The 12843-nt window shown below is 32.8% G+C and overlaps 3 protein-coding genes across 3 annotated transcripts; 2 read left to right on the top strand and 1 right to left on the bottom strand.

The window, feature by feature from the left end:
- Positions 1–52: 52 nt before the first annotated feature.
- On the top strand, positions 53–2139 carry LOC105220809 (probable deoxyhypusine synthase). The gene is made up of 2 exons (XM_011197326.3): positions 53–524; positions 578–2139. Exons 1-2 carry the CDS (start codon positions 333–335, stop codon positions 1475–1477), a joined length of 1092 nt encoding a protein of 363 aa, XP_011195628.2. The 5' UTR covers positions 53–332; the 3' UTR covers positions 1478–2139.
- Sec63_0 (serine-aspartate repeat-containing protein F) lies at positions 1816–8857 on the top strand. Its single transcript, XM_011197327.3, has 7 exons — positions 1816–2137; positions 3827–4300; positions 6485–6569; positions 6635–6729; positions 6954–7053; positions 7139–8015; positions 8094–8857. The coding sequence occupies exons 1-6, from the start codon at positions 2093–2095 to the stop codon at positions 7783–7785; spliced, it is 1446 nt and encodes a 481-aa protein (XP_011195629.2). The 5' UTR covers positions 1816–2092; the 3' UTR covers positions 7786–8015; positions 8094–8857.
- Sec63_1 (translocation protein SEC63 homolog) lies at positions 8762–12464 on the bottom strand. Its single transcript, XM_011197329.3, has 6 exons — positions 12111–12464; positions 10835–11544; positions 10253–10775; positions 10068–10194; positions 9103–9716; positions 8762–9036 (listed from the first exon to the last, which is right to left on the bottom strand). The coding sequence occupies exons 1-6, from the start codon at positions 12232–12234 to the stop codon at positions 8858–8860; spliced, it is 2277 nt and encodes a 758-aa protein (XP_011195631.1). The 5' UTR covers positions 12235–12464; the 3' UTR covers positions 8762–8857.
- Positions 12465–12843: the final 379 nt, after the last annotated feature.

Here is a 12843-nt window from a genome sequence, read left to right as displayed (position 1 = left end):
ATACATTACAAGTCAAATTTAATATTCGAAATTGAAATGATATATAGAGATTATTTTTGAATGATTTATCAAATAAATTCACATATTTATTTTATAATATCGCATATTAATTGTATTTCTTAAACGGCATTGTTACCAGCTTTAATAATTATATTGAAGGTTGCGTTTATATTTTGTGACAGCGTCAACCCTCGCATATTCGCAAGCATGTGGTGATTTCCAAATTCGAACATTCAAATCAAATCAAAACAAAGTATAATTCTTATAAAGTTCTTTGATATCCTATTTCAGTTTAATAGTTTTAGTGTACTAAAGTTTTAAACGATAGAAAAATGTCCTCTGAACCAGATATCGCTAAAGAAGCGGTGCTGAAACGAAGTGAAAATATACCCGAAAACACTCCCATTGTTCAGGGCTATGATTGGAATCAAGGAATTGACTACTCAAAATTATTGGAGTCGTATGTTAATACGGGCTTTCAAGCCACTAATCTTGGATTGGCAATAAGAGAAATCAACAAAATGGTAATGTTAATAATTTGGCATGTATAGTTAGATGTATTTTAATATATGCATAGCTTGATTGTAGGCAAAAGCCACTTAAGCCGGAAGAAGCTGATTTGCATGAAACAGATGAATTCATAAGACGAAAACATAATTGCACCATTTTCCTTGGGTTCACATCTAATCTGGTATCGTCAGGTTTACGCGAAACGTTACGATTCCTAGTTGAACACCAAATGGTCGATTGTGTAGTGACGACAGCGGGTGGAGTTGAGGAAGACTTTATTAAATGTCTAGCACCCACATACATGGGCTCATTCGAACTGCCTGGACGAGATTTACGTGATCGGGGTATAAATCGTATAGGTAATTTACTTGTTCCGAACGATAACTATTGCAAGTTTGAAGATTGGCTCATGCCTCTACTTGATGAAATGGTCGAAGAGCAAAAAACGAAAGGTACGATTTGGTCACCTTCTCGTATTATTCACCGACTTGGGGAAAGGATAAACGATACTAGCTCCATATATTATTGGGCAGCTAAACATAAAATACCGGTATTTTGCCCAGCTCTTACCGATGGTAGCCTAGGTGACATGATGTATTTCCACTCCTTTCGTCACCCTGGATTGGTGGTAGATATTTTGTCCGATTTGCGACGACTAAACACTATGGCTGTAAAAGCCACTAATTCTGGAATGATCATAATTGGTGGCGGTATCATAAAGCATCACATATGCAATGCAAATTTGATGAGAAATGGAGCCGATTATTCAGTTTTTATAAACACAGCATCGGAATTCGATGGCAGTGATAGTGGTGCACGTCCAGATGAGGCGATATCTTGGGGCAAAATACGCAAAGATGCGACACCAGTTAAGGTGTATGCAGAAGCTAGTTTAGTAGTACCATTACTTGTAGGTGAGACATTTGCTAAAAGACATTTCAATGCAAAGAAGAAAACCGAACTATAATATATGTATAATATGTAAATAAAAATATTCAAATAAATCTTCAAACTATTTATTTATGAAATTATAAGAGTAAAGGATTTTTTAAAGTATAGCAAAATAACGTTTGCAACGTAAGTATATAACTGTTATACAAAATATTGTAATAAATTTTCAGCATGCCCTAATAAATTGTGAAATTGTTTAGATCCGGCAATACTAAGGCAGATTGATTTCGAACAGCTGGTAAAAAGTGTTGTCAACAATTTTGTGTATTACTTTGTCGTCGCAAGGGATTCGAATTTTTTTATTAAAAGAGTAGTGTATTCTCATTGTTAAATTATAATAAATATTTTAGTATTGAAAACTGTATTTATTTAATTAACAATAAAAATAATTTAAAGTACCGAAGTTTGCAATTTCGATTTGTTTTAAATAGAAACGGCGATAGTGGTCAAGCAAGTAGCAAATCAGCAACGCAGAGTCGCAGTTGAGTTTATAGCATCGATAGCAACGACGGGAGCGGCAAGAGCAACGGCAACAGTGACGAAAATAAAGAAAAGTGGACGTCGAGGAAATTAAAAAATTTCTAAAAATATTTGCAATTAATTAAATCGGTTTACAAATCCAAAGTTAAAAATGGTCTTAAAGGTTTATGTAAGCGGTATGTCCGGTAACAAAGAGGTAAGCATATAATATATATGGTTCTAAAGTGCTAATAATGTTGGAGATAAAAGAAATGTAGTATGCGGGTGGGGCTAGCTGCCCAGAACTTGACAAAATAATTAATGTGCAAATAAAAAGACAAAAGATTTTTCCGGCGTAGGGCCATTTAACTGTGAGGTGATTCAAGTCTTCATTGGTTAACTCATAAAAGCAATTGTATGATTTCAACAACAAATTCTAACATATACTAGATATGTGAACGACAAACACACGGAACTTAGTGCATTCAGTTTAAATGTCAAGTGGATTTTGGTTTGTTCTCTTGTGGGCGAACGATCAAATTTTATGCATGCATGGTCGCTACTGTTAAGGTGTTTGTGGTGGTTTGCCATCATTTTAAGATGTGTGGTGTTTTGGTCGTCACTTCTGGTTTTTATTTAAAGATACCACCTGTTAAACTAAACCAACAATACATATGATATACGACGAAAATCATTACATAGAAATCTAAGCTGATTAGGTTATAAGAAATAATAATTATCATTCTTTTCGCAATGTAGAATCAATTTGTCACTTAATATATGTGTCGGCATATATTATAGTATGCCTACGCTCTTAAGTTAAGTTCATTGTTTGACAAGCATTTGTTATGAATCATAAATGCTATATGCCTACGTGCCATCATCTTTAAATTGTAAAGGTAAAAGGGGCATACAGTATGTTGGTAACTTATATGTATGTATACAAATGTATGTAAGCAAGTAAATCATTCCTACATGTTTCGGTACCTGTTTATAAATCACAACTTTCAAAAATTACCTGGTGAAAATATACAGAGTACAAATGGAAATGCAATTTTATGTATTTTTATTCTCAATTGAATAATTTTAAGTCGCAAATATTAAGTCATCTTTTGTATAATTGTGGCTCAAACCGGTTTTTTTAATATTTATTGCTTTGAGTTTTTTCATACACTATGTGTGTAAACTACATTATTTAATAATAATTGTTAAATATTTGTATTATTATTGATACTCTTATTAATGACCGATCTTGTGTATTGGAAATTTCGCGTCTGTAAATCTATGTATGCTTTGACATGAAATATGCAATACTTTCTAATTTTGATTGTGACGACATATCTTGATTTTGATAATATTTGTTATCTAATCAGCTTATTTGTCTTAAATATACAATATGCCTTGTGTATAGATATACATATATATCTTGCAGAAATCGAACACATATAAATGTAAAATATTGTCACAACGAAATTCTTTGTTCCTTACTGATATCATAGAAGTATACACGTGAACATACACATATACATATATACTACATTTTAGACTGCTAGCTTACCTGAGTCGTAATCATAACTTCAATTTCAACTTTAATTCAAATTTATTATTTATATCGTTAAAAATGTATCTAAACTTATAAGTGCATTAAATGAAATTTTTGTATAAAACAATATTAGTATAAAGTTCATTGACTGAAGTAAAAAGTAGAAATATCACTTTTGTTTAAATCTATGCAAATACAAACTTATCAATTTCAATATTAACGTATTCACAAAATACATATAATGACTCATTAAAACGTTTTGATGACTCTTTCCCTACTCTAGCCCTCTTTTATTCGGTAGTAGATCTTTGATTGAGCATGCACAAAAACATAAACACATATTCATACATTTTTAATTTGTAGGTCAAAAAACGCCAGCAACGCGTTTTGATGATTCTGGACAGCAAGAATATCAAGTATGATACTGTGGACATTACAGAACCGGGCAAAGAAGGCGAAAAAGAGTTAATGCAAACAAAGTCGACCAGCAATGGTGCGACAGTCAGCGACCCAGAGCCAAGACATCCACTGCCACCGCAAATATTCAACGAGACAGAATATTGTGGGGATTATGATGCCTTTGATTTGGCCAATGAAATCGATACATTAGAGCAATTCTTGAAGCTGGCACCGGCCGATACGACAGCTGTTTCAAGTGCTCAGCTGGAACTGAAGCAGGAAAATGGTGAGGTAAAAGCAGCAGATGATGAGAACAAAGAGAATGTCGAGGAAAAAGCCGAAAGTGATGAGACTGCTAAAGCGGCTGACGATAGTCAAGCAGCTCCCGCCGATGCTGCGGATAGTGCAAACGGTGAAAGCGAGACCAAGAATGCTGAGGTTTGAACAGTCGACTTTTTTGCAAATAAATATATAAACGCAAAGCGCTAAGTATTGCTAACGACAAGCAAATAAAAGTAATGCACTAGTTTAGCGTAATAGCATTAACAAACATAATTTACATATATATTTATGTAATTTAATACATTAATTTTCACATTATTCCTTTTTTTACTATATTTTATGTTTACTTTGTTTTTATTTCTGCAATAATATTATTTATAATTTAACACTTTTTTACTGTGCAAATAACAACACCAGCAATTAATGGAAAATTAAAAATGAAAGCGTAAGCAATGTAAACTAACTAAAAGTATGAAAAATAATATGCTCGCACATGACAGACATACATATGTATTTATTTCGATTTTTAGTTCATAATTAATTTTTTTTTATGATATAATAAGCAATTGTGCTTGTGTTTATGAAAAAAGACAACAGCCGTATTTATACTTTCATAAAGTTCGCGATTAAAATTTACTTGATTCTCGTATGACAGCCTAGTTTAACATCAACGGAGTAGAAAATGTTGTGAAAAGTTCTCTTAATTTTTGTGTTCTGTAAATTAAAGAACTATAAAGTTATATGTAATGGAAAAGGCGGCTATTGTACACAAAACACAATTCTTTTCATACACATACACTTTGAATTTTGTCTAAGTTAAATTAACACAAAAAATTCAGTTTTTTTTTTACTTTTTGTAGTTTGGTATTCGTGCTTAATTTGAATTTTCTGAATAAAAAATGAACACCTATATATGCATAGGTAAATCGGTTCTTTTATAGAAAGATTTTCTATTTGAATTATTTAAAATTTGTGTATTATAATATACATATGTATATACCAGGTTGTGGTAAAGCTGACTAAATTGTCCTTTATAGTTTTTATTTATTTTTATTTATTTTTATATTCATGAAAACCACTTTTAGTTTGTATTTTACACCAAGTGGAAGTTTTTAGTTTCATATTCACATTTCAAATTAAATATTGTTTTTATTTTTTTTTTTTTAGTTTTTTTTTTTATTTTTTGATTGCGCTTCAAATAGTTTATAACTATTTTAAATAATTATTTGATGTAATATCATCCATTTAATACAGTTCTATTAATTGCATGTAATATTCTCTTTATGAGCATACGTATGCACATACATACGTTAATAAGTGTTTTACCGAGAGATTGTCATCAGTTGCTAAAATATAAAAATAATTTTGTACACAATATTTGGTTTATATGGAGGTATTTAATAAGTGATAAATTTGTTGCATGAAAGCGAAATTGTTTCGTATTTCATAAACATATACATATACATATAATGTAGTATAGTAACAACATCAACGGCGTCATCACTATAGAATAATAAACTTGGAAAATGCGAAATTGAACACACGTCACAAAGCAGGGGAAATAGTAGTCATGAATTGAAATCCCTAAAATAATTACAACAAATCAATGTTGCATTGTTATTTGGAAGCTTAAAGGAAAAGGCGAAAATTTTCCTATTATTAAATGAAAACATTAAGAGCAAAAAAAGTCCCTACTTATTATGAAAATAATGATTGTAAACAACTTCCTCATATAAACACATGCTCCCATACCCGTACGACACTTATTTACACTTGCCATAGTGGTTGAAAGCGAAACATGCTTAGTGAAATAAATTGAAGGAATTAATTCAATATACATAATTATGTATATTATATACAACTGCATATGTAAAGAACGTAAAATACATTTATATAATTATAAAAAAAATCGAATTTCTACTTTTTGTCTACATTTTGAGTGAGATAATCGCACCGCGGCGTTGTAGTGATGGTAGTAGGGCTTTGTGAGTGGGTGGCAAATGCCTCCCATTGTAGGTGTTTGAGACGAATTGGGTGAGTTGGCGGTAAATACCACCAATTCGTTGATTATATGCAGCTTCAGCGCTCAAGTTAAACTGCAACTAAATTATTAAAGTGCTCCAAAATCTAAACAGTTACGCGCTGCTCTGGATTTAATAATTTAATATGTATTTATAGTAAGCGTAAGCGTTCTTGTGTGTAACGCGTTTTGTTTGCATGTTTTGTGTAACTGTCGTCTAGCGAGCTCTGCAAAGCCAATTAAAATTTTCTCAGCTTCCGAGCATTTATACTTAACTGCCAACAAAAAACACTAAATAATTTTTGATTATGATTCTGAAGAGTGAAGCGCAGGAAGGAGAAAATGATGAAAATAAAGACAAAAATGAAACAGTCGAAGCCGATACGGAGGCGGACAAATCTATAGGTAAACTACATACATATATAAATGTAAACCAACTTTAAAGTTACTAACTAACTTGCCACACAAAGGAGAGACTGCAAAAGAAGAAGAAGAAGAAGCGACTGAGGAACAGTCAAACAATGATGCTATAAAACCAGATGATGCTGAAGACGATTCGGCCGAGGTTTGTGAACAAACATTTAAACCGTTACTTTTAATGCTTCGCTAATAGCACGTCCATTGCATTGCTTAGCTATCGATTAGCTATTGAGTATACCAATTGTGTCCACTTTTAATATAATACATATATGTATATGTATGTATGTGCATTTTTCCCTCTCATTGAAAAATACCCCAATCAACAATTATAACGGCTTTGTAAACATATCATTGATATCATGAAATCAGACACAAAAAGCGGAAACTAAACCCGACGAAGATGAAAAAAGTGTAAAGGCAGAAGAGGGTGAAAATACTGAAGACACAGCCGAAACGGAAGTAGCGCAAGGTAAAATGTAAAAATATTACTGTAGAGTGTTGAAAATGCATAAAATTAGAAACAAATATTTAAAAAAAAATTTGCTCAACAATAGATAATTCCAGTGAGGAAATAGAAGCTAAAACAGAGAGTGAATCGAAGTCCGACGACAATAAAACGGAAGAGACCACGATAAAAGAAGAAAGTGTCACTGAAGTTGAAGATTCCGCGGTGGAAACAGATACTTTGAAAGAGGATACAGAAGACATTAAAAACGATGAAACAACAAAATTAGATACGGAAAGCGAAGAAACAAGTAATAACAAAGATGAAACAGAGATCGACAGCAATGAATCAGAAGATGCCAAGCCAGTAGCTGAAAAAGAGGAAGAAAATAATGATGAAGACAAAGAGCAGGATGAAGTGGATGAAAGTGAAAAAGCAGACGTCAGTGGAGAAACAGATAACACCGGCAATAATGATGCAGAGAATGTTGATAATAATGATGCTGAAAAAGTAGATGATAATAATGAAGTTCCCGAAAAAGAGAGTGTAAAATCAGAAGAAGATAAAAAGGAAAACATTATAGAATCAAATGATGATAATGAATCTGCAAACGAAGAGAACGTGACGAGCGAAGAAGAAAATGACGAAGAAGAAGAAGAAAAAAGCTCAGCGGTAGAAAATATTGATAAGGAAAAAGTTGCAGTTGATGATGTTGAGGAGGACAATGCCAGCAACGATCACGATAATAATGAATAGTGATAATAACATTAAAATTAAGATAAATCCCTTATGCGATCGACTGCTTACCTTTTGGTTATATTACGTTAATTCATTTTTATTTAAGAAATGCACCATCCTTAGTTCCTCCTCACTTTATGTTGGTTTTTGGAATTATCCCCAAGCACTTCATTAGTCATTACTTGTAAATGCGACCATGAATCACCGAAAAGCACTGAACGTAGTAAACACAATTCAACACACTCCCTGTAATTATTTACTACTTATTCCTTTTCTGTTTTACCTACATTCTTCTATTATAAAATAATTGTTTTACATTTTGTCAGTATGAAATGGTCGACAATGAAAGGGCGCCGCAATCAAGACCACAAAGGGATATTGTCATCAATTCTAAAGTGGAAGACTTACTTGCGAGCGAGAAGCGTGCAGCTGCGAATTAAACCAATTCACTGTTATACATGCATACATATATACATTCATCAGTCAATAAACATTGTGTTTTAAGTTGAATAAATATGTATTCATTTGTACTAATGTTTTGTTTTACCGTTTGTATGTATTTATTTCATTAATGATTTCTTTATACTAATGATGACCGCTATTAAATGATAATTTAATTGATTCTTTTGTTTTCAATAAATTTTAATAATTTACATTATTAAACATTTTTTTATATTTTTCTTGCTTTCAATGTGTCGATTTTTAATTGTATAATTGGATTCAATGTGTAATACAAAACTAGCAAAAATTGTTTGTATTTTCAAAAAGTAAAAGTTTCGTCGGATTTATATAATATTTTTGGATTTCTTACAATTTTAATTTTATTTTTCTCTTTGAATAGGTAACTATTTTTTCTAAAAATCATAGCAATATTATGCTTTTAAAAATTTATGCTTAATCATAGTTTATTAGTATTTAGTTTGAATTCGCCCAGCAATTCTTATCTTTTCTTTAATATTTTTTCCAAACAATTCAAACACAAAAGAAAGTAAGAAAATTGAAAACCAAAATGTATAAAAAATGAACTATAAGTATTGTAAGATCATTATACAATTGCAATACATCATACACTAATATGCTAAGGGTTTTTTTAGTCAGTACCCTCATCCTCGGAACTATCAGTCGTGAAATCGCTTGAGTTTTCATGCTGTTCATTATTTTCAGGCTCCGATTCACTAAGATCCCATTGTGGGTGATCTGTAGGTGGGACGGGCGCTTTCTTAACGTCCAATTTTAATTCTTGCTGTTGGTCCATGCCCAAATACGAGTCTACAGAAAATAGTACTTGTAATTAATTGCATTCAATATAAGTTTAAAAACTTGTTTTAACCGTACCTGATCTTAAACATACTGTAAATGTGTACAGACCCGGCCAACGTGGTGCTGTAAACTTCAATTGTATCTCCTCCTTATCTACAAGACTTGTGACATGGTATGGAGCTGTGAGAAGCGAGCGTGACTTACGATCGCATATATATGTCCACCAATATTCCTGTTTTTCTTCCGGGAAATAAGGACAGTGTACTGTGTGAGATATGCGGGATTTGCCCTCCAGCTTCTCACGTTTATTAAGCTTGGCTTGTAGTCTTTCCCAAGCTTCATCGTCATCGTCATCATCATATGTCTCACTCTTATTATTTTGTGGTTTGTCACTGTCTGACTCATCTCCCGAGCAATCCTTTTCCTCTACATCGCTAGCATCGGCATCAGAATCAGAGTCGTCATTATGCTCGTGACTATCAGCATTTGTAGATGCCGCAGCTTTGCTTTGTGCAACAGCAGCAGGTGGTGCTTTACGTTTCTGATTATTAGCCGACTTCTTGCCTCCCTTACCACCTTTGCCCTTACGTTGCTTACCCCAAGCAGAAGGTTTTTTAGCTGGTACTGCAACTGCGGCAGCAGCCTCCTCTTCATCGCCACCACCGCCGGCTGCTGTTTCATCTTCATCCCTATGAAGAAGTGATTATTAATTTTTCGTAAAATATACAATGGAAGTACATATATACAGTTGAACTTCTCTAACTCGAATCAGCATAATCCATAAAAAATTTCGAGACTTCCGAGTTACAGATGGTAATTTGTATGAAATTTAACTTCTATTGGCAATTCAAGAGTTCGAATTATGGAGTACTTCGAGTCATGGTAGTTCAACTGTATATGTATATTCGAAATAGAATATGAACAAACATACAATTCTAACCTATAAAATTTATATAATCAAATCATAAAATCAATCAATTACATTAGTAAAGCTGTTATTAGTCGTAAGTTTTAAGAAAAAAAATGAGGTAGGTACTCACTTGATGCCTTGTTTCTCTGGTACTTTCGCATCGCCAAATAAGGTCTTCATATCTTTACGCACTAACGTTACCGTAACAGTTACTATTGCGCCAGCAGTTACAACATTTGTATTTTCATCATCGATAACTGATTGAAAAATATACGATTTTAACAGTTATTTAAATTGTGTTGTTATATTATTTACCTTCACAGCGAATTGAGAAATCAATCAGTGGTAATTTTCCTAAAACTTTCATAACATTTTCATACTCAAAGTCAGAGAGACTCTTTAACAGCTGCCTACTCTCGTCGTGTTTTAACTGCGCAAATTGTTGTAAATTCTTAATGTGTCTCTTTTTGTTGATATAGTAAAGATGCTGATCTTCAGTGAGATGAGGTAATTGAAGTAGTGGAGATTTGTAGTCCCATAAACCTTGAATAATCATAGGAGACATTTTCATGCAATTTTCTATAGTCTCAATACTGGGAAGACGTGGGACTCGTCTGGCATACGCCAACATAACTAATTGATGTACACAGGATACCATTTCTTGTATTAAATATGGACACTTTTTAACAATAAATTGACGATCCTTCTCTAGTGTTTCTGGATTGAGAGGAATACGTGAGAGGTGAGCGTGTAATATAGCGCGTGCCTTGATCGAGTACATGCGGCAGAGTGGGTGCTCCTTGCATTTTTCATTAAGGTTAGGCAATTGTCGAATGAGCTAATGACAAAAAATGTATTTGATTTATAAGTATTTTTAAGACATTGTTTTGTACTTACCGCTGGTACTTCTTCGTTGTCCGATTGCCTTTCAACGACTTGCGAGTTGTGACGTTTATCGAATTCCAAACTGGCAGCAAGTATCATAAGCGCGCGTTTTAATAACATATGTGGTGTTTTATGTATGAAATAGAAATACATTTGCGAGGTATCTAAAAGAACTTTATCGCCTGAAAAACGTATTGAGCGATACCACCACATGCCCACTACAGAAGGCAAAGCTACCATAAATATCAAGCCATAAAGACCAAGTACCCATACTGAATTCTCTTTCTCAACGATCCATGATGGCAACGCTATACCGAAAGACATAGCACCGGGTCCATCGGGATTGCCATATTTCTCATAGTTTTGCTTGGCGGTTTCATCTGTGAGCGCCTGATAAGCCTTGCGTAACATCATGAACGATTTTTCATCACCAGTTGGCTTATCTGGATGCAGTACGCGTGACAATTCACGGTAAGTTTTCTTAATCTCTTCCATGGAGGCGGTGGGGGGTAATTGCAGAATTTCAAATGGATCAAAACTGGCCATTTCATAATCAAATTGTGATACGCGATATGCGAGTAATACAAGTAGTGCCCAACCACAAACTAAACACAATTTAATAAGTAATGATTTCAGCATACGATAGGGCTCTGCAGCGGCCAATATAGCCTTTTTCTTTATACAATCTGGGCATAGACATTCTTCTTTCAGTTTATTAACATCTATAAAAAAATGTAAAATATATGTATAGTAAATCATATAAATAGATTTGTGTATGTACTTTAATATCAAATGGGATATATTAACTATAATAAGAGCACAGTTAAAGCTACACAACTCTAGTAGTTAAAGTAGTTTTAATATAACAATTATTAACAGAGCTTTTTAACCGCGTGTATGTGCTATATATCTGTGTAAACTTGGCAAGAATATAAATGCATCTAATATACATTTCTCCACCCCGCCCTCCGTTCATTAAATACAATTGTCCGCTTAATAAGTCAGTCATACGTCAAGTCGGGCTTTTTCACATTATTAAGTTTGGCTTTCGATTCACCGATCTTGACACATCGCGTTAATTTGATGTTGTTGGTAATATATGCCGCTTTCACCAAGTACGACGACACTGTTTCTTAATAGAACGTGTCGACTGCTATTAAGGTTTCTGTTGAATTAGTCAATGACGATTATTTTACACTGCTGTATTCTACACATTGAACTCAGATACGCAAAGGAAAATCTAAGTGAATCAATTTAAAAGGAGTTACTATCTCAATAAAAATCTTACCTTCTTTTTTCTTGCGTGGCCAGTAATAAATAGTTGTTGGTACTAGTATTAACGCGAGGAAAGATAGCAAGAAATAATAAAATGTTCCTCCACTTTCATCGTACTGGAATTTTTGCCCCGCCATGCTAACTTACAAACTTTCTCGATTTGTTATTTTACAATTTTCTGTTGATGCACTTCTTAGATGACAACAGGTGAATTTAGTATTTTTCCTACGCGACGGGGCAATAGTTTTGTTTTAAGATTTGTAATTTTTTTGCGTTAAAATTAAAAAGAATGTGAAATGATTCTGCGCCGCGAACAAAACACCAATCTTCATTTCGTTGTCTATTGACACGTCTGTCTCAAAGTGTGTCAAATGAAATGTCATTTTGTGTTTAAAGCGACATCTAGTGGAGTTTAAAAATACACCAATTTTTTGTAGAGGAATTTTAGGGTAAATTCATGCAAAAACGCCGCAGTCGAATATATTACAATAAATTAGAGATAACTACCATAAATTTATATTTATTATGTAGTTATGACTAATAGAGTTAAATTAAGTTATTGTACATCAATTTATTGTAAATAATATGATTTCCTGATACATAAAAATAATATGTTTTATTAAAAAAATATAATAATAATAATATACATATAAAAATTGTCTAAAAATATATTGCTAAATTATTTGTGGTTTAGTTGCACAAAATCAAATCTTTATTTATTTTAATATTCTTTGTATGCACTAAAT

The sequence above is a fragment of the Zeugodacus cucurbitae genome, chromosome 4, assembly GCF_028554725.1.
Source record: "Zeugodacus cucurbitae isolate PBARC_wt_2022May chromosome 4, idZeuCucr1.2, whole genome shotgun sequence".
In the NCBI taxonomy this organism is placed as follows: Eukaryota; Metazoa; Arthropoda; class Insecta; order Diptera; family Tephritidae; genus Zeugodacus; species Zeugodacus cucurbitae.
This window is presented reverse-complemented; position numbering and strand designations above follow the sequence as displayed.